At 42.4% G+C, this 24889-nt stretch overlaps 2 protein-coding genes across 2 annotated transcripts; one reads left to right on the top strand and one right to left on the bottom strand.

The window, feature by feature from the left end:
- Positions 1–901: 901 nt before the first annotated feature.
- On the bottom strand, positions 902–4590 carry mrpl22 (mitochondrial ribosomal protein L22). Its single transcript, XM_034099340.1, has 7 exons — positions 4529–4590; positions 4389–4431; positions 3406–3541; positions 3235–3300; positions 2473–2550; positions 2166–2235; positions 902–1200 (listed from the first exon to the last, which is right to left on the bottom strand). Exons 1-7 carry the CDS (start codon positions 4551–4553, stop codon positions 992–994), a joined length of 627 nt encoding a protein of 208 aa, XP_033955231.1. The 5' UTR covers positions 4554–4590; the 3' UTR covers positions 902–991.
- A 211-nt stretch (positions 4591–4801) lies between these two features.
- gemin5 (gem (nuclear organelle) associated protein 5) lies at positions 4802–24800 on the top strand. Its single transcript, XM_034098800.1, has 28 exons — positions 4802–5088; positions 6275–6429; positions 6623–6804; positions 7233–7372; positions 7534–7632; positions 8013–8145; positions 10243–10408; positions 10758–10970; positions 13161–13246; positions 13637–13719; positions 14646–14782; positions 15533–15606; positions 15955–16136; positions 16286–16425; positions 18271–18442; positions 18548–18748; positions 18841–18897; positions 18991–19110; positions 19200–19295; positions 19591–19728; positions 20037–20184; positions 20437–20556; positions 20695–20905; positions 22065–22331; positions 22494–22656; positions 23456–23945; positions 24289–24376; positions 24553–24800. The coding sequence occupies exons 1-28, from the start codon at positions 4947–4949 to the stop codon at positions 24712–24714; spliced, it is 4365 nt and encodes a 1454-aa protein (XP_033954691.1). The 5' UTR covers positions 4802–4946; the 3' UTR covers positions 24715–24800.
- Positions 24801–24889: the final 89 nt, after the last annotated feature.

The following is a 24889-nucleotide window of genomic DNA, read 5'->3' on the forward strand; positions in this document are numbered from 1 at the left end:
CACATCAACGTATACAATATATATGTTTAAACCTGGATACTTTTTTTTGACATGACAGCCGATATAGCTGACATCTAGAAAATGTATTTTGACAAGCAAAAAACGTTTTTTTGGAAAAATGTTTACTTACCAGACCACAATGAGTAACTCTCTTTCACAGGCAATGAGAAATGGGTGGAGCTTGCATAATTTCTGGTCACTTGATTACAGGGGGTGGTTCAACTTACCCACTGGCTCAATTTACCGAGGAAATAATGTACAAATTAGAACGAGGTAAGTTTAGCTTAACATTCACTGCTGCTGCTTTGCTGTGCACTTTATCTGGAAGCCCACACTGGCAGTGATGAATAAAGCTGCATGGCATTGATTTGTGGTGTGGTACTTTATTTATCTTATTATCTGTTTTGTGTAATGCACTGCACCTATCTACCAGCAGCATACTTTGCTTCCAGGAGCTGATTTTGTTATTTTTCAATCAATTTCCCAACATTTTATTAATTTAAGAATTATAAATAAATGTAATCATTGTTCATTTAATGTGTTAATTGCCAGCAGTTATAAGCAAACTGTACAACAAAATGAACATTAAATAAAAAGATCGCCTAACTATTAATCGCCTGACTGGACATGATTCTGTTAAATGCATCTCAGGACTTTTGTCCAAAAGATACAAATTTGAAGAAAAGGAAAATCAAGGTAGCTGGAATAGGCTTGTCAAATAAATAAACTTGAAACTGGCAAGCAACCTCCCGAATACAACCTTACACAATTCATGTATTTTCGTAGATTTTAAATGGGCTTTATGATTTCTGACTGAACTAGTCATCAGATAATTTTAAAGTGCATTACTGATGGAATAATATTTCTATTCTATATATTTATACAAAATACAAAAAATAAGTAAAGTTTTATGCTTTATTTACAAAAGTCAAATGACACACACACACATACAGAGAAAAATATCATGTGAAATATCCTCCTATCAGCAGGTCTACAGGCTGTGGACGATGGTTCTGCTCTTGAGGTACTCGACGTACTCTTTGGCCTGGTCGAAGCTCGTCCTCTCCTCCACTTTGGGGGGTGAGCCTTCCACCAGCTTGACAAAGTAGTGACAGTTCACTTTGTCCATGATGCCGAACCTCCCGCGACCGTGGTAACGGATCCGCTTCAAGTACCTCCCTTTGCCAGAGTTGGACTCAGCTGCAGGAGGGGAGGGGGTGTGATAAAAGAGGGTGTGAGATATGGTAGAGAATACGCATTTAATTTGTAGAGGTGACTTTGAATGAAAACCGGTGAAAATAACAAAGATTGTGCCCAGTTTAGGCTTATCTGTAATAATGTCTCTACTCCACATAAATTACTCACACAGCACAACATCTGGACTCAAAAGAATGTACTGCTTTGAAAAAAGAAGACCTGTATTTACTGAAGGTCATTTTCTGAATTCTGATTTTTGAATTCTTGCTTCAGTCACAAAGGTTGAAAGTCTGTGACAACTAATAAGGTTTCAAGTAAATAATTAGGGAAAAGCTAATGTTCTCTATTTGTATGGATAAGTCTTTACAAATTCAATTCTACATATTTAAATATATCCTGCATCTTTAGTACAACAGCTTGAAAACCAAATCATACTGAATATGTTGTAATTGTTTTGTCTTTCTGTCTTTTCTTTCTTGTGAGTTAACAGGATGTCAAAGACTACTCGATAAAAAAGTAATGGTGTAAACAATGTATGTTGAACGTAAATCTATGGGATAAAAAGATTGTTTCATTTTACTCCAAATGTCTTGTTGAACTATACATTTAATCAAAGAACAGCAATTCATAAGAACATTTATTATAATGTTTGATTTATTTATATTCCCGCTACTTGTACACACTTTCCAATTATTGTCTTTTGTACCTAGTCTTGTATCTTGTTAAGTACCTGCTTTTGTATCTTCTTGTTTGCGCCTTATGTTTCATTATTTAGTTTTTCACTGGAACCTCTTATCTCTCCTTTCTTATTAGCCCCCATGTTAATTAAAAACCTCAGCACCAACATTTGTTGTGCAGACTCAAGTGTTTGTTCTTTTTACTTGGCAATACAACCACCGGAGGTCATGTTGTGTTAATAATGTGATGCTGTTTACACAGTGAAACCCATCAGTGCTGCAGACACTTACCTACATACAGGTTGGATTTGTACTCTACATTGTGATTTTTGACCGCCATCTCCTGGGCTTCCTCAAGAACCTGAACAAACAAAGCAGTGACAGCCATAAATCACTCCATCTGGTGTGATGGGGAGTCATTTTAGAATAATGTATGAATACACAACAACTTAATGACAAAAACATGAGCTGTGAACATTTAAAAATGAAATGAAAATACAGGAATGTGATTAAATATGTTTTGAAGAATGTGGTGTATAATTGTATTCAACCCAAATCTTGGCCAACCGTAATTAACAGAGAATGTGCAGCTTCAAACCTCTTTCATGATCTTTGCTCCCTTCTTGTCGTTGAACTGCAGCTGTGCAATGGCCTGATCGATGCTCATCCCTCTGATCTGTAAGGGAGAACAAACAGTGAGATGAGAAAAACAATTACACATTTCCCAACTGTTATGTCAGCAAGGCTCAGCACTGGCGAAGGAAGTCCCTTTGTCACTGCAGTATACTAGTACTAGTACTTAAAGGGTAATTTGGCGCCATCTAGCGTTGTGTTTGCAAATTACTGAGAACTGTGTAAAAGGACCCATCGGCCTAGTTCGGGGGGAAAAGTACAATAATATCCTGCATTATATTTGTTACTGGAAATTTGTATTTCCACAAATTTTATTTTATATTCTTTAACTTTTTTAATTTGTAATGCTATTTTATTTATATTTCTGAAATATTTTAGGACTGTTTATTTCTTGTGTCTTAATTTTCTAATGTACATTGCCTTGTGTTTTTTATGCTGCTGCAACGCAAACATTTCCCAAATTGGGATCAATGAAGTACCTATCTATCCATCTATCTATCCATCTATCTATCTATCTATCCATCCATCTATCTATGGTTTTGCAGCCATGGAGATAAGATACATTAATCACTTGTTACTAGGATAAAATGCCCTGACTTTCAATGACCTGACTGTCATCAACTGGCATCTCTGCATTTGCTTGTTTGTAGCCAGGATTAGGTCAGGCGTTTGATTTTGTTGGTCATCTGAATATATGATATTGACAAGGAAATTCCACCATTCTCACCATGTGGGCCAGGTACCACATCTTGTCTTTGCTGTACTTAATCTGCCTTCTGCTGTGGTAAACCTCCTGGAGAAAGAAACACACCACAGTATCCAGGTGTTTGAACATCACAGAGACAACATCCAAACAGTTCATTATGTATAATTATTAAAAGCAGAGAAAAATACTTACTGCTGGCCGGCGAGGTTCATCTGGTTTCTGAGGTGGAAATATTTTCAGGTTGTTCCTCTCCCAGTGCTTCGATTCCAGTGACGTGCTTGTGTGCAGACATGAGAGCTGCAGAGGACCGGCACCCAGAACCTGTAACCTGGAGACACATTTAAGAAAGTTGAACAAATACATGTAATTGCATTTGTGTGGTGTACAAGCTCAGACATTCATGAACATTTTACTGTAAATTTGTATCAACATGTATATTTTCTACTTTTTTAATGCCATTTTATTTATATTTGAGATGTTTACAATTTGAATTGCTTATTTATATTCATTTAATTACTCTAATGTACAATTCCTTGTCTTTTTATGCTGCTGCAACCCAAACATTTCCCAAATTGGGATCAATAAAGTACATCTTATCTTTATAAAAATAAGAGGAACACAATTAAGTATTCATCCAAAATAATAGGCTTCCAATCCGTATATTTATTTAATCACCGTTCACTAGATCGAATCATTATTTGGCACACAAAATAAGTGCTGCCATCTGGGAGGTGCTAAAGGTTTGCCCTTTATTTTCAGAAGATAGCTCTACATTCACAGTATGAAATGTGTTTTGGAACATCTCAGAATAATGTAACATATGTTTGGAAGGTAATATGATCAAGTGCATGTCTACACTGAACGGAGCCTGGTTACCACACCATACCAAACACAACTTCTGTTCATTTAGTCATTAAAGTTAATTGAAATTACAACAACCTGAAGGTGAAATGGCCAAACACATTTCTATTGTTAATGTGGTATTATGTGTGGACTACAAATAAAATGTCTATACTTTTCCTCCGAGATAAAACAAGATACCATAACATTGCTCACACACAGTGCAGTTCTGTATTTCACAACGTTACATTATCACGTAGATGTGTTTATTATGAGTAGCTAATTAAACCAGTCTACAGACATTTGTCCTTCTGCAGAGATGGCGATGTGCTTACCGTGATTGCAACACCCCAGATATACTTCTAATGAAAGCCATACCTGAAAACACAAACAATGTTCCGTTAAAACTTCATAAGGGGACACTTTTTTGTCAGAACATTGTACATTTGAGGTTAAAAGCCTGCATTTGTCTTACCACGTCCTGTCATTGCAGTCGCCATATTTCTTTTTTGCGACACTACAGTGTTCACTTGACGGCAGTGATGTTTACTGAGTTAACATAGATATTTGTTTTTGCTTTATTCACTGCGTATCACACATTTTATTTTCTTATACATTCTTACGTTTAAAAAAGGAATGACTGACAACAAATGTTAATGGTCGTGTTGCAAAAAATATATAGAAAGGATTTGTACAATGATAAACTAGCCAACTCGAAATGGTTTGACCCAACTAGGATTCCGTACTTGGCACCGGTTGAATTTACGACACCACGCTTGCCACACGGCCGGTAGTGTATTTGCTACGACAGTGCAGGCAGCATGTGAGAAGTTGGCGTTTCCTTTATCATACTTTATTCGTAAATTAGTTGAATTTAAACTTTCTGAGGCGTCATGCATGAAAGGTCGCTCCCCGCCTCTCCCAACTGGTACTGCTCCCGCAGCAGTGACGTCGGCAGCAGTGGTTTGTTGGGCGTCGGAGCCAAAAACATCATCTATTTGATTGATGTGTCTGCATCCTCCTGCAGAGTTGTAGGTGAGTCTACTGTCACTGCTGGACATCACATACACACAGGGTCAGTCTGGCACTCCACTGGCTTCTATTTTGGTAAAAGTTATGTTGCACGCGTGTTTTTGGGTCCAAATCAAGGTGATCAGATATCCTCAGGTGTGATGATTACAGCTCCTGGACTCACCTACTGAAAGAGGGAACAGATATCTGATCACCTGGCTGGATTGGGAACATAAAGAGCCAGGTGATCAATCCCAAAAACGCCAAATACATATTTGTCTTAAATCTTCCCAAGTTCAAGTTACAGACCTTTTTTTCCCTTTTTGCCTTGTCGCCTTTGTCTATGCGTAATACTGAGATAATAATTAGAATGTTGCTGTACAAAGATTACTTCATGTCATTTATTAGCAGAACACGATTCGCTTTCCCTTTTTACTCAAGAAAGGGTTTAGGCTGTTGATTAGACACAACAAGCAATTTGAAGTCCCTTCAAATAGTTCCTCGGTACTCCAGTGTTTTATAACTGCACTTCCATAATATTTTGAGACCTGTAAGTGACAGATACAAAAGAGGAGAGAATCCAGGTTATTCAACTTTTAACTAAGTTCAGGTTTTAAAGTTGCTGATTTGACGGTTAATGGGTCACCTCATAAGGGTAAGCACTTTTGTGCAAATACACATGTGTACAATTGTGGTGATTGTCAATCGTGTGTTAGTCATCTTACAGTTATTAAGCTTTTTACATTTTCAATGTCTGTTTAGTTGTTTTTGAAATGCTGCTTTTTTCTTACTGCAGTAAAATGAGACCTATGATGTAAGTTTTTTTTATGTATTTAAAATCATATCTCAGCCCAAAACAGAACTGTTTATTCTAAATGCTGGTGCTTGTGCTGTGTTTATTTCTGTGGTTTGTCAGTAGATGACTGAATTCATTCCAAATGGCAGGATGTTTGTGGAGAAAATATTTTCAATGTCATACCATTGATACCATGCGTCAGTTTGTGTTTTCTATTACCATTTCTACGATGATGGCCATATTGAAATAAAATTCCTTAAAACGTTGAAAAAAAAAGAGGAGAGGTCAAATTCAAAGCAGTTAACTGAAGTCGGGTCAAGTTAACACTAGATCATATGATCCCCATTATGGTGCTCAATACATTATTTCATTAGATTCACACACATGAAATCTCCTGACACTCTATGTTTTCAGGTGAGCTCGTTGGCCACAAAGACTTGGTGTCCGGCTTTTCATTCTGTCAGCATGCAGGGCAGAGTAACATCTGTGTCAGCTCCTCCACTGATGGGAGCATTCGCTTCTGGGACTCCGACAACAAGGCTCTTATAAGGGAGGAAGCAGCTCATCAGGTGAGTGTTGAATTTCCTGTTCTGTGTCATGACAAAAGGAATGATGCATTTTCACAATATCCTGGTGCCTTCTGCAGACTGACAAACAGCTGTTTGCCTACCATAAAAACTCTCCACCAGAGCCTGACGATTAAAACATATTTTGTTATACAGTATAACTAGGATGTCCCTAACGTTTTGTTCCCACACACAGAGCTCCGTATCAGCGGTGCACTGGTCTCCGGTGGATAAAAACCTGGTGGTGTCGGGGGATGAGAAGGGTGTTGTGGTGTGTCACTGGTACAACACCGGCGACACAACCAGCTTCTTTCCAGAGCCCAGGACCATCTTCTGCCTCACCTGCTCCCCTCACACCTGGAGCACTGTGGCTGTCGGGTAAGAAGATATCAGAGAGCACAGTTCACTCTGCTGGATTTACAACTTTAAGTAGTTTTCTTTGAACATGATTCAGAATGTCAAATCTGAATGACAAATTAGGTTTCAGTTAGGCTTAATTTGTTTATAATCATAAATACAATATTACTAGAAGACATTTGTGATTATGAAACCCTTGTACTCAACTGTGAAAATAAAACAAAATCTATTCTCAAGCTCCGGGAAAAGAAAAATCTTAGGATCTGTTAAACATTAATTTATTTAGGTTTTGTTTACAAAAAAAGTCTTCTTCAAATCTAAGAAGTGACCCTGCGTCAGAAAGGATAACAGTAGGAAACATGTCAAGTTTGTTCAAATTCAATCTTAAGCTGCCAAACCAAAGTATAATACACATATCAGTGACTGTTCTGTCTTCGTCCTGTCTCAAGGTACAAAGATGGGATGATCGTACTGATCGATGTGAGTAAGAAAGGCGAGGTGATGCACCGTCTGCGTGGACACGAAGATGAGATTCACTCTCTGGCGTGGTCGCCTGTAGCCAGCGAGGACACTCTCTACATCACTGAAGGTAGCAGTCATTAAAAAAAAAAAAATAAGCAACATTTCACAATGCAGTAGCAGCCATATTTTATTTCCTCGTGCACTTTTTCTCCACAAAGAAATACATTAAGATGGAAAATATGTTTTAGATATTTGTAAACACATATGTATGTTCTTTGCTTCCTATAGCAACCAGTGGAGCGACTGCAGGAGATGAGAAGGGCTGCTATCTAGCATCTGGGAGCAAAGACCAGACAATGAGGATCTGGAGCTCAGCCAAGGGAAAAAGTAAGAGATTCAGCCTGACTATTATTGTTGTCTATGTGAAAAAAACTCTTACAAGTTATATATTTTAAACCTTATGCCAGGAATTTAGTTTTTCTTTTCTAATTTAAAAAACAATATATATTTTTTCTCCTGTCAGTGTTCAGGAAAAGAAAGAAAAATACATTTCTATTTCATTGCATTAACATACAACAACTGTACGTGTTTTTCCCAAACTCGAAGTTTGACCACTGGTAAAACTTCAGATAAAAAAAGGACTTAATAATAAAATATATATTTATACAAGAATTTAAGAAAATTGAAAAAAAACAACTCAAATCCAGAGAGGATCAAAAATCGCTCTGCTTTGTGTAATCCTCTTTTTCATCGTTTTTCGCCTGCAGGTGTGATGACTCTGAAGCTGCCATATCTGAAGAAAAGAGGGTCTGCAGTCGACCCCGGGGTCAAGGAGAGACTCTGGCTCCACGTCCACTGGCCAAAGGGACGACCCACACAACTGGTGTCCAGCTGCTTCGGGTACACACAGTTCTTATCATTTTAGAACATCTGTTACGTTCCCACTTGGCTAGGGTGCAAACGGGAAACGACACGACCAGATTGGATTTGGTATATTTGTTACCGGTGGTTTTATTGTTTTGAAACTAAGTAAAATTATGTTCACACACACAGATTGGCCCAACAACGGGTAAATCTGTCACTATCGCACAACAAAAGGGGTCTCCAAAAGAGAGTTGCCCCGCTGCACAAAAGGAAAGGAAATCTCACTTCTAAAGTGGAAACAAACAATAAACAAAATGGGACTGTGGAAACACACACAGCTGGTGCGGGTCTACAGGTGCTAATCGCCTGGCTCTACGCAATATCCACTCACAGGAATGCTGGTCTACAAGTGCTAATCAACCTGGATCTAAGCAGTATACACACACAAAACCCTACGCTAACACAGAACCCAACGACACACTGCTACTCAGTGTGCTCGCCCAGAACCCTACTAAAGACACTGCTAATCAGTGGAGCTAATACTAAATACACACGGCTAACTTGTCTCAGAAGTCACAGAAGGAAGGTTTATCACAAGGAGGGGTTTGAGGCATCTGACACAAAATACAGAGCCTCCAGAGTGTTGTCCGTGCTCAGCCTTTATACTCCTCCCCCGGATGACGTGGCAGAAGCAAGCAGGGGTTGGGTGACGTCTGTCCAATCCCCGCGGATGTTGAACGGTCCGGACGGCCAATGACAGCAGGGGAACTGCACAGCTCATTTACATACACAACCATACTTAAAGACACAAGGTAGCAGCGGCTGTAACAACATCAGAGAAAGCTTTAAAAAAAAAAACATGGCAACAGCAAGGTTTTGTGGTCACTTAATTGTGTCTTGGAGCAGTTATTTTGCATTTAGAACCCCTTCATTAATAACTTTCCAGTTGTCAGCATCTGGTGTTTTTACTTCCAGTAAGGAATCAATGTCACATTGCAGATACGTGTTATTATCTTACGGTGATGCAGATGCTTTGCCTTTTATTTATAGTCCACTCAGTCTCAGATCAGGGTGTCACGTTGTTTAGTATATTGGCGAACATAAATAATAAAAAGACTAATTAAACATTTAGTTTGATTGGCTTTTATCATTACCGTAATTTTCGGACTATAAGCCGCGCCTTTTTTCCCATTTTTCGACCCTGCGGCTAATCTATGGATTTTTACAGCTAACGGCCACTAGGGGACCTCCTAAATCTATGGATTTTACAGGTTACAGTCCACCACCTTTAACTCTATGGGCTCTATGACCGGTCCGCACCCCTCACCTTTAAGCGGCGGGCTCCAACAGGAAAAGCTGGAGGCCGGAAAAGAGTGAGACAGGTAGCGCGCAAAAGTAAAAGTGGAACCGAGAGTGGTACGAGAGACAGACAGACAGACATTACGAGAGCGAGACAGTTTGTGCAAAGGAAGTTTTCATGCACAAACCCTCATTATGGAAAACAGACGAAGCATCTGCAGCCACTCGACATCAGTGTCAATCGTGCATTCAAAGTGGCACTACGCATTCAGTGGGAGGCGTGGATGACTAGCGGCGATAAATCATTCACCAAAACTGGTCGCATGCGAAAAGCAACTTTTGCTCAAGTTTGCGAGTGGATCCTGACAGCGTGGAGGAGTGTCAAAACATCCACGATCACCAACGGGTTCCGAAAGGCTGGACTGCTGCGTGATGAAGAGGAGGACGCCGCCACAGCTGAGGCCCTTCAGAGGCTGTTCGATTCCGACAGTGACGAAGAGGAGTTCGTTGGTTTTGAGAGCTTCCTCAAACAGCCATCTCTTTCCCGACAATCCCCTCTGTGCACGAACCCTTACATATGGTAATTAAACATTAAAACTTATAGTCCAGTGCGGCTTATATATGTATTGTACACATCATTCAATTTAGCTGCTGCGGCTTATATTCAGGTGCGCCTTATAGTCCGAAAATTACGGTAATTGGCACAGGAATATAAGTGTATATAATTATTGATCATATGAACCATAATCGTGGAACAAGAACATACACACAGCGTAGTAGGAAGGGACCATGCATGAGACAAAAATATGTACTCCTGTGTGTGTGTCTTATCAGTGGTGAGTTGGTGATCTGGGACCTGACGCGGACAGGGAAGCAGAGGTGGACTCTGTTGGGGACATCATCAGAGGGGCAGAACCACAACAGGATCGTCTTCAACGTGAGTTCAGTTCACCTGCAGGACGACAGAGAGCTGATCATCAGCACCTCCATGGACAGAGAGGTGAGTCTTTGCTCTTACACATAACGGAAATGTGTTTCTTTTTGTATAATCCCAAGCAGCTTGTTTCATGTACAGAAATTGCACCTCTCATCCTTACCTGGTTGTTGAGCCTTGTATAAAATACACTGAACAAAAATATAAAGGCAACACTTTTGTTTGTGCTCCCATTTTTCATTAGCTGAAATCAAAGACCTGAGACTTTTTCTATGTAAACAAAAGGCCTGTGCAGGAGCGTATTTGCAACTTAATGATTGTTTAATAAAGGGTACAAATTCTAGTCTTGTTGCAAGAAATGTTTTCAGTGTTCAATGTTTAAGTATTAACCTTTTTCCCACTTTTTATTCTCCAGATTAAATGCTGGGACCTGGCCTCTCTGGACTGCTGTTGGACTCTGCCCACCCTGGGGGGGTTCGTCTACGCCCTGACCTTCTCCCCTGTGGGAACAGGGTGTCTGGCGCTGGGTGTCGGGGACAACATGATCCGGGTGTGGAACACACTGACCACCCAGAACCAGTATGACACCCGGTCCTTCTGGCAGGGCATCAAGTCCAAGGTCACAGCGGTAAGATGAGACTATCAGGATGTTTGTGGAGACGATTATAATGATAACATTAAACTTCCATTTTTTTGTTTTCCATGAAGCATCCTCCATTTTAAACAACTGTGACAACTCTTACATGACATAAATATAAGATTTAGTGCATTGAGAAACTTTCAATACTAAGATGGCGCCGCAGATGGCTTCTAAGGTGTTTTGGTGCGCTCTGTTTTGTCTTGTTTTGTGCGTTAATTCAGTGTTTACATACAGTACACCGAACTCTTTCACTAGGGAAGAGCTCCTAAACATTAAAGAAACAACTTCAGCAGATTACTTTCCCACTTGTCTCTGTTCTTCCGTGGAATTATTGGACATTCTTGTAAAAATTACCCTCACGTTCATCCGAGCACTGAAACGCCACAGGAGAGGGAAACGGGCCGGGACACTCGTGCGCCTCCGCAGCTGGACTTTAGCACGCCGCTACCCGGAATATTTCTCTCCAATGTGCGTTCCATAAGCTTCAGCTACTGGTTAGTAGAAACAGACTTTTCTTCATCTTGTGTTTTGTGCTTCACTGAGACCTGGCTGTGTGGATCGATTCCGGACTTGGCGCTGCAGCTGGGCGGCTTCCTGCTGTCTTTAACACCTCACTGGAGACATGCCACGTCCCAGCATGCTTCAAAACCTCCACCATCATCCCGGTTCCCAAGAAAACAAGGATAACAGGATTAAATGACTACAGACCCGTCGCCCTGACCTCTGTGGTTATGAAGTCCTTTGAGCGCCTTGTCCTGTCCCACCTAAAATCCATCACAGACCCCCTCCTGGACCCCCTGCAGTTTGCCTACAGAGCCAACAGGTCTGTGGATGACGCTGTCAACATGGCCCTTCACTTCCTCCTCCAACACCTGGACACAGCAGGAACCTACGCCAGGATCCTGTTTATGGACTTCAGCTCCGCCTTCAATACCATCATCCCGGCTCTGCTGCATGACAAGCTCTCCCAGCTGCACGTGCCCGTCTCCACCTGCAGGTGGATGACAGACTTCCTGTCTGACAGGAAGCAGCACGTGAGTCCGGGGAAACACGTCTCTGACCACCGGACCATCAGCACCGGTTCCCCTCAAGGCTGTGTTCGTTCCCCTCTGCTCTTCTCCCTGTACACCAACAGCTGCACCTCCAGTCACCAGTCTGTCAAGCTCCTGAAGTTCAGACAACACCACGCTCATCGGACTCATCTCTGGTGGGGACGAGTCTGCCTACAGGTGGGAGATGGACCATCTGGTGACCTGGTGTGGGGACAACCACCTGGAGCTCAACGCCCTCAAGACAGTGGAGATGGTTGTGGACTTTAGGAAGAACGCAGCCCCACCCACCCCCATCACTCTGTGTGACTCCCCAGTAACTGCTGTGAAGTCTTTCCGCTTCCTGGGCACCATCATCGCCCAGGACCTCAAATGGGAGCAGATCATCTGCTCTCTTTTCAAAAAAGCCCAGCAGAGGATGTTCTTCCTGAGGCAGCTGAAGAAATTCAACCTGCCAAAGACAATGATGGTGAACTTCTACACCTCCATCATCGAGTCCATCCTCAGCTCCTCCATCACCATCTGGTACGTCGCAGCCTCAGCCAAGGATAAGGGCAGGCTGCAGCGGGTCATCTGCTCTGCAGAGAAGGTGATCGGCTGCAATCTGCCATCCCTCCACGACCTGCAGGCCTCCAGGACCCTGAGGCGGGCAGGGAAGCTAGTGGCCGACCCCTCCCACCCTGGACACAAACTGTTCACCCCCCACCCCTCTGGCCGGAGGCTGCGCTCCATCAGGACCAAAACCTCTCGCCACCTGAACAGTTTCTTCCCCTCCGCTACCGGCCTCTTAAACAAGGCCCGGGCCCCCCACTGACACTTACCTCAGCCACAACGTAGTCTCTATATGCATTACATTAATGCACACAATGTTCACACTGCTTACTGCACATATTTCTTGTTTCATATTTTATATCCTAGAATTCATACATAGCATTCTATTTCCATGTAAATTACTGCTTTATTTTATTGCTATTTAACTATATTTTATTACGGTGTCCTTAAAGACTTTTTGTTTTATATTAGATTTCTTGTTTTATATTTTATGTATGCACCATGACATCAAGTCAAATTCCTCGTATGTGTGAACCTACCTGGCAATAAACCTGTTTCTGATTCTGATTCACTGCAGCTGGCATGGCACCCAAAAAAAGAAGGATCCTTGTCTTTTGGAACAGATGATGGAAAAGTTGGCATCTACGAAGTGTTCTCAAACAGGTAAGATTCCAGACTTTTGGTTTTAAGTTATGTACGTTTCCAACACTTTAACACACCTCCACACGTTCAACCTCACCCGGCCTACTGTAGATTTTTACCTGCAGTTCCTCATTGTCCAAAGGAAATACAAAAACAAAAAACCTTTAGTGTTTACAATAAAAATCCACAGGGGACCTTTATCAAAAATGATGATGTATATGATTTTTATAACTGCTCAAAGAGACAATTGCTCTGACTTGTACTTTGTGGGAAGACTTTTCTGTAGGTTAAACCATTGTTTTTCTAGTGGGTTTGTCCCATAATCCCCAAACTCCCCAGAGTCCCATTGTCCTGCAGCTATCTATGTCATGTATGGCTGACTCTCCATTTGTTCTGCTTCATCTCCCCCAGGCCTCCTCAGATATCGAGTTCCTATCACAGAAAAACGGTGTACACACTGGCCTGGGGGCCCCCAGTCCCCCCAATGTCGTTTGGTAAGCTCCTAATGAACTGGAAGAACCTCCTGCTGCTTGTTGTGAACGCTCTGACTCAGGAAAAAACTCCTGGGATAGGACACTGAAAGTCAGCGAAAAAGCCCAAATGGCTCTGCGCGCCTTATTTGTAATTAACTCCTTAATTCAAAAAGCTGGAAAAAACAACTTAATGCTCGTGCTTAATGCTTAATGCTCGTGGGGAAATCTAGACGTAGGAAGTTCATTTCACCAGTTGTCGGCAGCTGACATTTTGATGAGCGCGTATCAATCGCTCGGCTTCGAATCCATAGATATGATTCTTACCAGGCCAAAAATCAGCTGGTTGCTCCTTAACTCACTAGAGAAAAAGCGTATTTGATGCCTTGACACCAACTCGGCTCTCTTCATGTTCCTGGTGGAGCTCTGGGATCCCATTGGTTTAGATCCCCAAGCTAAATTTAAAATAGTGGTGCAGAGGAAAATCAGGGCCAAATGCTTCTTACGTCTCTGGATATCTGAAGACTATCAACTGTCACACTACTTTTATAGTTCTTTACAAGAAGACCTGAGAACGCAGAGTAACTATATGTAGAGTGCCTTTTTAGCTGGGTTTCCAGAATGTATTTAACTTCAGCAGTAACCAGACTGAAACACACTGAATGGTTCACACGTTGGATTGGATTGGATTGGATATACTTTATTTATACGTTAGTTTGTATCTACATTTTTAAGGTAGTTGCCAGAATATGGTTTAGTTGAAAGGTTACTGTTCTTTTTAAATAAACCACGTTGAGTCATTGTGATCAATCATTTCTGAAAAGTGTCATGTATTTTAATCAACCTCTGTAATGCAGAATACAATTAGTCAAAGCAGTTCAACCAAAAGGTCAATAAAAAGCGTATATCCCTGACACTAAGTTAATAATGTGTTTGTCTGTGATGTTCAGGTGCCGCAGGAGGAAAGCCGTCCTACAGCCTGTACAGCTGCGCCGGGGAAGGCACCATCCTGCAGCACGACCCGTCTAAACTGAGTGGAGAGGCTGCGGACATCGACAAGCTGATCAGAGACACCAACAACATCAAGGTGAGAGGGGTGATGATGGAATTCTCTGGGTCATTTAACATGTTCTAATGTGGTTAATTTAGGAGTCAATGCTTTTTTAAATGTGGGTTGGTACCATGATTTACGCACTGAACTGTTCAGGGTACTAGTTGCTTTTCTTGCTGCTGACACTGCGATGAGCAGTTTAGTCATTATTAAATATTCAGATTGGTGCAGTGTTCCTGTAATCATTTTATAAGTCCCTTTTATCTTATCTCTGTGTCCTCTGATATCCATGCACATACTTCAGAAAGCCTTTACTAAACCAGCGTCACAATCTGGCTATAAAGTCATTACAAGAGATAGTGACACAGGCTGAAGACGGATAACAGGAGGAAAATAATAGAAAACACAGAAAAGGAAAAACAATTGATTAGATATGTTTATCAGTAAAGTCAGTAGCGAGGGGGGTGCACGAGTAGTTTGAGGAAAATATTTTACAAGGCACAGGAGAGAGCCTCTTGGCAAAGAAAGGAGTGATTTATAGTATGAGAGCACTAGTGGTTCGTCCAACTAAGATGATCACTACTTCGACCCCTATGTACCAGCAGAAAGAAACAATCGATCAAAAACTCACATAAGAGACTGTTTATTCTATCCGTGATAAAGCTTTAATCGAGGTTAATACCAAGGTTGGCGCTCCTGGCCTCGACTGTTTATTCTATGTTTTCCTGCTGATAGAAAGAGAGGTGATTTTAAAAGGTCATGAAGGTGAGCTCTGCTTCCCAACAGCACAAGCTGTCTCCACACACAGACTTCAACTGGAAGCCAGATGGGAAAGTGGTTGCCATCGGCAACGAGGACGGGTGAGTGACAACCGTCTCATAATGAACCAGCAGCCTGTCAGGTCCTCTCTATTCTGTGTGGTCTTCATAAAAAAATACTGGCTATTTAGGACCTTGCTAATTAGTCTATTGTGATGTTTTGTAATGCATTATGTATGTAAAAGGACAACAAATGTAATTAGTTTGCTTTCCGAATCTGGCTGTTCGGCGAGAAGTGTAGTGTCATCCAGTGTTGATATTATAACCGTCTCTATCGTTTTGTCATGCCTTACTAGTTTTCACTTGGTCTTGGAACTACAATTTCTTACATTTGTTATTGTTGTTCCTGTGTGTTTTCCAATGCTTGATAGCACATGCTCTCTGTCACAGGTGTATTGATGTGTATGAGGCTCCCAGTCTGAAGCTTCTGTGCAGCATCCAGCAGCACCACAAGATCATCAACACGTTGCGCTGGCATCACGACCACAGCTCCCCGCCGGAGCTGCACGGCCTCCTGGCGTCAGGCTCCAGCAACGCCACCGTCTACGTGCACGATCTCCGCTCCATCATAGGTTGGCCAAGCAAATTATACTATTCAGTCAGTCCTACATCATTTGTAAGAGCTTGTATTTTTTTCTGAATTGAAATAATAATATTCAACATCACTTTAAGATGTTCTAAGCTGGGTAGGTATTTACATGCTGTTTCCCTTTCTGCACAGAGAATCCTCCAGAAAGCCCTGTAGTGTTGACAGAGCCGTACCGCAGGCTGTGTGGTCACACCGCTAAAATCACCGGTATGGTCTGGAGTCCACACCACGAAGCCTGGCTGGTCACCGTCTCATATGATGGAACAGCTCAGGTTAGTATCAGGCCAGTATCATGTGCATAAAACCATGATAATGGTTAACTCAGCTGCTCCAGAGTCTGAATCAACCAAAAACTGTAGGGACATTTCTTGAATCTGTCTGCCACCTTTCTAAGGGTTTGGACTTCGCTTTACCTTTGATTGAATACGTAGACTAGAGATGTTCACAAGTCTTTGTTTGCAAGTCCAAGTCAAGTCTCAAGTCTTTGGTCACGAGTCCAAGTCAAGGCTCAAGTCTTTGTGGGGTGAGACTTGATCAAGTCTCAAGTCTTTGGTCACGAGTCCAAGTCAAGTCTCTAACAAATAAAAGTCTCATGTCTCTTCTGGTTGTAATAAGCCTTCTATTGTCTGCTGCTATCCAGTCTGTTAAGAATACTGCACAGCTATATCTAAGAAATGCAAAGCATTTACTGTGTTATTATCACTCCTATATCTATTAGCATACAGTATCAGTACCGATTAGTTGTTGATGATCACTTTAAACAGGCTATTGCAATGCAATATGAGGAAAAACATCACACTTTAGCTAAATGCAAACAACTTATAAGCAAAACACTTCAGAATCAGAAATCAGTATCACAAATACAAAGCTAGTAGCAAGCTAAGTTAACATTGCATAGCTGATGCTGAGCTAAACATGTTTGCTAACCGTCCATGCGTTAATGTGACTGACCTCTCCGGGTGAGTTTTCAAGTGCCTGATGAAATTCGACGTTGTTGCGCCAGCATCCTTGATTTTGATATTGCAGACTTTGCAGTGTGCGCTCCTTTTGTTGGTGCTGCCGGCGTTTTGTTAGAAGTGTTTGTAGTTGAACTTAATTACAAGCGGTACAGCCGCAGGTGTGCCGCCGGTCGCCATGGTGTTACTACGAGGTAGTAACAGAGGCGCGCACGTCTGCGTAATGAGCCCGGCTAAAATAACTGGATGGCCTACCTGCCTGTCAGCCTTCCATCTGGGCACAAACTGATCTCGTGCCCTCATTGGTCATGTGCGCGTTCGTGTGTGTTGGAGGAGGCGGGCTCTATAAGGAAGTAGCAGCCTCTAGCAGATTATCTCCGGTTGTGTATTTTCAAATTCTAGCGATCTCGAGCCGGTTTCTCTCAAATGTACCTACCCCACCTTTAATACGCCAAAAATAGAAAACACTATGATTGTTCACGAGTCCCAACACACGAGTCCAAGTCAAGTCTGAAGTCTCTGTGTGTGCGACTTAAGTGCGACTCGAGTCCGAGTCCCCATCTCTGACGTAGACTTCGTTTCTTAAAGGTCCCCTGCTATACTATTTTTCATCAATTTATTATAGGTCTCAGATATATACAAAACATGTCTCTGAACAGATCATTGCAGCATTACCCATAATCCCCTCTGTTTCAGCCCTGTTTCAAAAGTGCTGATTCTCTGTCTGTTACTTTAGATGAAAATAAGGAGCCCCTCCCCACGCCCCTCTGAGAGAGATTTGGTTAGAACGACCACAATGGTGCTCTAGGAGGAGATTCAGGTGATAAGGTGGGGGGGGGGGGTTACCTTGGTTGGTTATTGGCTAATGGTTACACAAGCCAAAAAAACGTTATGACATCATAAAGTGACCAAAATCTCATCGGCTCATTTTCAGACAGGTTTTTATGTAAATGACCAGGAGAAAAAGAGAGCAAATATTTTTTCTTCAAACGTTCAGAATCTCAGAAGGGACACATATTTCTGTATAAATGATTTAGCATAATAGGTGACCTTTAATGTCAACTGTTGCATCAGACATTCTTATCGATTTGAAGTCCCTGTTTCATTTAATTGTTTCTTTTCAGATTTTAAACCTTCTTTGATTTGTTTTCTTCTGTTCAGGTGTGGGACGTGTTGGAGGAAGCAGCTATCTGTAACTACCGCGGTCACGTTGGTTTCCTGCTGTGTGTGGACTGGTCGCCTGTGGATCCAGATGTGATCTGGACTGGAGGAAAGGACTTCACGCTGCATGAATGGAAGGTCTCCACACAAGAGTTTACAAAGCCACCTAAAGGTGAACATCTGTCTTAGGAAACCAATAAATCCCAACCTCCAACTCTCTCTTTCTGGACTTTAGTGAAACGAACTGAATGTAATGTTCACATGCTTATCCTTTCAGGGAAAAAGATGGTCAACCTGAAGGAGAAGAAGAAGAAGAACAAGAAGGTGTCAGGGGCCGGAGGTGCCGGAGGGGCCGCACCACTAGAGATGAACGGAGGTTCAGTTACAGGAGGAGTGAAGGCGGTGAAAGCCCAGGAGCTGTCTGGTGAAGATGAGGAAGATGAAGTCAGCTCAATAAGCAGTTCCGTACCTCCATCAGGTAAAAGAGTTGTAGTTATAGATTCAACAAAAGTAAGATGTGTAGGACCTTTTTTAAAGTGAAGCCAACTTAATTCTGAAATGTTGTTTCAGCCATAATTGAGACGCAAAGAAAAGCCTTCACTGCCGTAAAGAGCAAAGACAAACCAGGTACGTGCTCTAGTTCATAAAACAACTTCAGCTGAATGTATTATGCATCTGTTTTATATGTAACTGTATGGGTGTGTCTGCAATTCTCTCCAGACTTGCTGAAGAAGAAGAAGCCTCGCTCCATGCTGCCCGTCAGCACCGCCATGGATCATCGGCCCAAAGAGGATCTGCTGCAAGACTGCATCACTCTGGCCTCGGTCAAACACAACAGTGGTAAGACGGAGAGGATTGATTCGCACAACTGTTATAATACATAGAAAGACGGTTCGATTTACTGTACTGTGTGTGTCTGTGTTTTCCAGCTCCCCCTGCAGGGTGTGTCCCAGGCCAGGGAGAGCACATCCATCTGGGCCTCTTTTCTGACAGACAGGCTCTGCACCGCATGTTTGAGGCAGAGGGTATGTCATTATTTCCTTGCGTTAACACAGATACGTTAATAAAGCATGTGCATATCTTTCAGGCCGTTATTGTCTGTACTTGAAGCTGCCTGTTTATAGTAACACAAGTTTGCTGTTCCTTAGACCTGAACACTTTAGATACCCTGAGCATGATGCACACAGTCACTGCCAGATTCATGTGCTCCTGATATAAATCACTGAGCTATATCAGCAATATCGAAATGACCCTTGAATGAAGTGAGATTCCAGATGTTCTGCAGTGAACTAATTGTATCCGTTGTCTCTTGTTCTTCAGAGGAGGGTCATGTGGAGGCGGGTCACTTTGAATCAGTGGTGTACCTGCGGCTGTGGAGCGGAGACCTGGAGGGGGCGCTGCAGCTCGCCACAGAGAAAGGAGAGCTGAATGACCACCTGCTCTCCCTCGCTCCCATGGGTTAGGAACTGTGCTATGTTGGATATACATGTATCTTTAGCTAACACTCACTGACACGTTCTCTTGATGTAGAGCACAACAAATAGACTCAAGCTTTAATTAAGTCCATTTTCTTAGATAAAATCAAGGCACACCACAGAGTGACTATAAGTTGCACTGATTACATCTCATTAAGCTGTAAATCAGACCCTTCCACACTCACTCTATGAGCAGCATCAATGTGGTGCTTCATTAATGTTTAAATCTTATACAACATAACATTAGGAGGCTTCCAGGCATTACAACAACTCCTGTGTTTCCTCCTCCAGCGGGGTTCCAGGTGTGGAGCCGGACAGTGGAGGCCTTTGTGAAGCAGCTGTGTCTGCAGGAGCAGTACCTGAAGGCAGCATCTCACCTGCTGTCAATCAACAAGCTGTACGAAGCCATCGACCTGCTGCGCTCTCACAAGCTCTACAGGTTCCCTCTCTTCATCCTTTTGTTCAAATGAGCATTTATTTACTTATTTTTGTTATTAGCCTTCGGTCAAATACCTACACAGTAATGTGCACAGTTTGTTTGGTCTGCACATGTTGTTGTGCTACAGCATGGAGGGTAAAATGAAAGAACTTGAACATTTCTAGTTGTTCGCAGCAGATCTAGCCATCTTTCTGGTTTTCACGGCAAAGATGTTTATATGCTAAAAGAACAGATCTGTGTGTTTTTCGTCAGAGAGGCCATAGCCCTTGTGAAAGCCAGGCTGCCAGCAGAGGAGCCGGTCCTGAAGGAGCTGTACACCTGCTGGGCCGCCGTGCTGGAGAGGGACGGACATTTCTCTGCAGCCGCTAAATGGTAAGAACTGGAAGGATTCCTGAAAGTGTCTTCTCGTACTCCTGGTGTGATTTAACTGGCAGTTAATGTCAATGTAAAACTCTATTGCAGACTTTATTTAAACGTGTCCTTTCCCGTTTGTTTTACCTCGTCTTCCAGTTACCTGGCTGCTGGCGCCAGTTTCGACGCTGCTAAAGTTATCGCCAGGAAGAACGACGTCTCCTCGCTGAGCACCGCGGCCAGTCTGGCCAGAATCTCCGGAGAGGTTGCCCTGGCTCAGTCGCTGGCGCTGCGGTGCGCTAAGGACCTGGCAGCTGCTCAGGACTGGACCGCAGCCCAGGAGGTCCTGAGCTCACAGGAGAGCCTGCTGGTCAGTGGAAACAACATGACACAGAAACACTTTCCTGCAGCGCAGAAAATAAAACTTTTATTGTGTTTTGTCAGTTTGAGACCGGATGATGATCTTTGTCTTGAATTACAACAAGACATGCAAAAATGGTTGGGAACCACTGCAAATGTTTTGGGTATTCCTATTAAATATTGCTTTGGGCAGGTCTTGAAGAGAAATCTGCATTTTGAGCATAATATGTTGTTTTGTATATTTAAATTCCTAATCCCTAAATCCATATGCATCTTAAAGAAACCTGCTCATCTTCTCAAATAAATGACTTGACAGGTTTTTACAAAGAATAGGGTCAAAAAGAGAGTTGATATTTTTTTGAAATAAACTCTTAAAGGTCCCATGTCATGCTTTTCCGGTTATTGCCCGTCCCCTTGTGTGTTATGAAGGTTTTTCTGCATGTAAACGATCTGCAAAGTCAAAACCCTCAAAGTACACCATGTAGGGAGTAAAACTCTAACACAGAGAAGACCTCCCCAAAACGCCTCGTTGGAGATACGTCACTGTCCATTTGATTGTTCCGGGGATGTCATGTCCTCTCCGGAACGAAATGGACCAATCCGTGGAGCCGTTACGTTAAGCCCCCGCTGATTGGTCCAAATTGACCAATCCACGGACTTCCTCACACACTCAGTGCAGGCAGCACAGCTGATTTCTCCTCCCTGGCTGCAGGCTGATAATAGACAGTTGGGATCGCGGCGAAATTCTCTCTGCAGACCCATTCTCACAGCGTTTATCAACCTTTTTCCTACTCAATATCAAGCCACACTTATTGTTTTTACTTCGGCTGTGACTTTGTGTGTGCTCAGGGTGAGTTTGGCTGTGTTTCGATGTGTATCGCTAAACAAGGAAATCACACCGCCACGGAGCTTAGCGCGATTCACAACGTCCCGACCAATCGGAGCACACTGGGCTCACAGGGAGGGGGGGGGGGGGCAAGAGCTGCAACGAGCCGTTTAGTGGAGAGAGTGAATACACATACTTTACAGAGATGCTGTATGCGGAACCAATGTGAGTTTGGAAAATTGCACAGTATAAATCTATTCTAGTAGACCTCAACAATGGAATTATGATCAGTGGAAATGGCCATGACATGTGACCTTTAATAAAGTGTTTCCACCCTGTGCAGGTCCACAGGCTGCATCTGTGTGTCGCTGAGCTGCTGGCCGTGATGTTGGCAGACCCTCAGGCTGCGTCTCCGCCCTGCGTCTCCACCAACCTGTGGGCGTCTCCAGGCGAGCGTCACGTCAGCATCCATGGCCGAGTGAAAGCCGTGTGGGAGGAGCAGTTTGGCGTTTCACAAGCGTCTGCAGGACACCGCAGCGTCAAAACTCTTATGCAGGAGCTGAAGTCTTTGGAGAGTCCTACACCCACCGCCAACATTCCTCTCAGACAGGTGCACAGTCTTCAAAGTACTCGCATGATTCGAAACAATTTGTGCTAATTAAAGAGGCCAAATGATAGCGATTGAAATGTCTTATCAGTTATAAGTACTTCAACCATTTCCCTGATCTGTCTCTATCTTGTTGTGTGTCTTTGTTGTTGTCCTTGTCCTCAGGTTCAGCTGTATTCCTCCCTCCATCTGACCCGTGCTGTGTTGAGCTGGTTATCAGACGATGACGGGCAGCTGATAAAGGAGCTGTGGCAGGCGGTGGCCTGGCTCAGAGACGCCGGACACTTCTGTGTCTCTGCAGAGCTCTGCAGGCTGCTGTTCCCTGACGGTATGTCTGTAATCCATCAATCAAGTTTTAATTTGGTTTCTTTTTTAATAATTTCATTCTTTGAGATTTTGGCTAGAGTAATATGTTTACGTTTTTTAAGTCAAGCCTCAAGACATCAGTCTAGAAGATTTCTGTTTTTGGTTGATTTGACACTTGATTTGATTTGATTTGATATCATAATTTAGATAGTGTTATGCCCTTTAATAATAAACTTTATTTATATAGCACCTTTCATGCTTGACGCAGCCCAAAGTGCTTTACAGAGTATGACGATAACAAATGAGGAACATAATTAAAATATGTTAAAACAATAAAACATGAACAGTGATACTACTACAAATATATAAGCCAAATTAAAAAGATCTTTAATTTACTTTTTTTAATTCCAATTGAGGTTGCCGTTCTAAGATCAAATGGTTCCACAGTTTGGGGCGATATAAAAACAGAAAGCAGCCTCTCCAGTGTTCTTGTAATGCACTCTAGGTACTTTTAAAAGTGAAACATTGGAGGATCTGAGTGTCCTTGCTGCTTGATCAAATGAGAGACAGTCACTGTACTCATGTTGAAAGTGCCTAAAAGAGATTTTAGCAATTGGTACACATGAAATGAACTAAACCAATTTGAAATACCAGATATACATTTTCAAATGTCAAATCGTTTCTGCTGTAACATGATTTGATCCATCAATGGATGAATTGATCATGGAAATAATCATCATATGTAGCCCAAATATATACATTTGATTGATCTGTAACTAGAGCTGCCACACCAATCTTTATTTTATTTTCCATTTCACCAGGTAAGGTCACTGTTTGTTCACTAAATCACCCCAAAGTACTTCAGTACGCAGAGGAGGAAGCCAAAGCTGCTGCTGACAGTCTTGAGGCGTTCGTCCATTACCACCGTCTGTACCAACACTGGTGGAGCAACCCCACCCAGATCCAGAGCAGATGTTCCCTCCCATTAGCTGACTGCAGTCGTGGAGAGGAGGTGGAGGAGAAAGTGGTGAATGGAGAAGAAGATGTCTCTGAGTCAGGTGAGAGTGTCAGTCCGGAGACTAGGACATGTGATGACCTGGACCTCGCAGCGTATGGGCTTCTGTCTGAGCGTCACGCCGCCTGTCAGGCCTCCCAGAGGTCAGTGAGGGAGATCCAGGAGCGGATCGCAGCCCTAGTGCTGAGGCACAGCCGGGCCCAGGTAGGGCAGCTGGACTCTGGGGAGAAGGAGGCCGCAGACAGGCCCCTGCAGCTCTCCTCCAGCAGAGAGGGCTCTGCTGATGCTGAGCAAAGGTGAGGGCTCCGTTACTGATGATTACTGACACATTCGTGGGTCTCTTCATATCATGTTTGTCTGTGAAACTATAAAATATACCATTCAGTACTCTTTTTATTGATTTACTGATTTAATTCCAACACATGCAGTATCCAAAATTATGCTTAATGTCTACATCTGTTTAAAATGACATGACGTTTTTTTTATGGCATAATACTATGCCTTAATTTAGTTGACTTTGTAATGACATACTAGGTGATTAAATTCAGCAGTTTACATTTTGAACATTTCAGGTGTTCAGCTGATCTTGTTGGATTATATGGATTGTCCCATTAAGCTTCTGTATGTGCTCTCCCTCAGGCCTGAAGAGCAGGACACCCTGCTCTCTCTGTCTACCAAGATGTCAGAACACCAGAAACAGCTGGCTGATCTGCCGAACACAATCAAGGTATTTCATTATTGTTAATTAAAAACCAAGTTATGTTATGACTGAAAGAGGTCTGCGGTGCAATACTAAAATATTGATAACGACACAACTATCAATATCAAACAAGCTGACTTTATCAAGTGATTTAAGAAGGGTTTCATTTTTAATAACTCAATCATTTTCCTGTTCCCTCTCAGATGTATCCTCACCCTGATGTTGTTGAATGCTGTCTGGTTCTCCTGCACATCAGCAAGTCTTCGTCTCTCTCAGAGTCGCTCCAACAAAAGGCCAAAGATCTGCTCCGAAAATACGGAAAAGATCCCTCCGTCCTCAAAACTGCTCAGAAATTCCTTACCTGAATCTTTCATTTAAAGACTGAAAGAAGCACTTCCTTTGTACAGCTTTTTTTTTTTTAATGAGTAAAAATAAACTTTATTTGATTCTACTTCCAGAAAGTCTTTTTTTTTTATTATTCCAACACAGTAAACTATAATGAAATAAATAATAAATGCAAAAAAACGGTATACAACTGTA

The sequence above is a fragment of the Pseudochaenichthys georgianus genome, chromosome 14, assembly GCF_902827115.2.
Source record: "Pseudochaenichthys georgianus chromosome 14, fPseGeo1.2, whole genome shotgun sequence".
Lineage (NCBI taxonomy): Eukaryota > Metazoa > Chordata > Actinopteri > Perciformes > Channichthyidae > Pseudochaenichthys > Pseudochaenichthys georgianus.

Coding starts and splice junctions, on each gene's coding strand:
- mrpl22 (XM_034099340.1), bottom strand. CDS start 4,553: ATGGCGACTGCAATGACAGGACGTG. Junction 3,301..3,405: donor ATGAACCTCGCCGGCCAGCA/GTAAGTATTTTT, acceptor TTCTTTCTCCAG/GAGGTTTACCACAGCAGAAG. Junction 2,236..2,472: donor GAGCAAAGATCATGAAAGAG/GTTTGAAGCTGC, acceptor TTGTTTGTTCAG/GTTCTTGAGGAAGCCCAGGA.
- gemin5 (XM_034098800.1), top strand. CDS start 4,947: ATGCATGAAAGGTCGCTCCCCGCCTCTCCCAACTGGTACTGCTCCCGC. Junction 10,971..13,160: donor TCAAGTCCAAGGTCACAGCG/GTAAGATGAGAC, acceptor GATTCACTGCAG/CTGGCATGGCACCCAAAAAA. Junction 20,557..20,694: donor TTCTCTGCAGCCGCTAAATG/GTAAGAACTGGA, acceptor CTCGTCTTCCAG/TTACCTGGCTGCTGGCGCCA.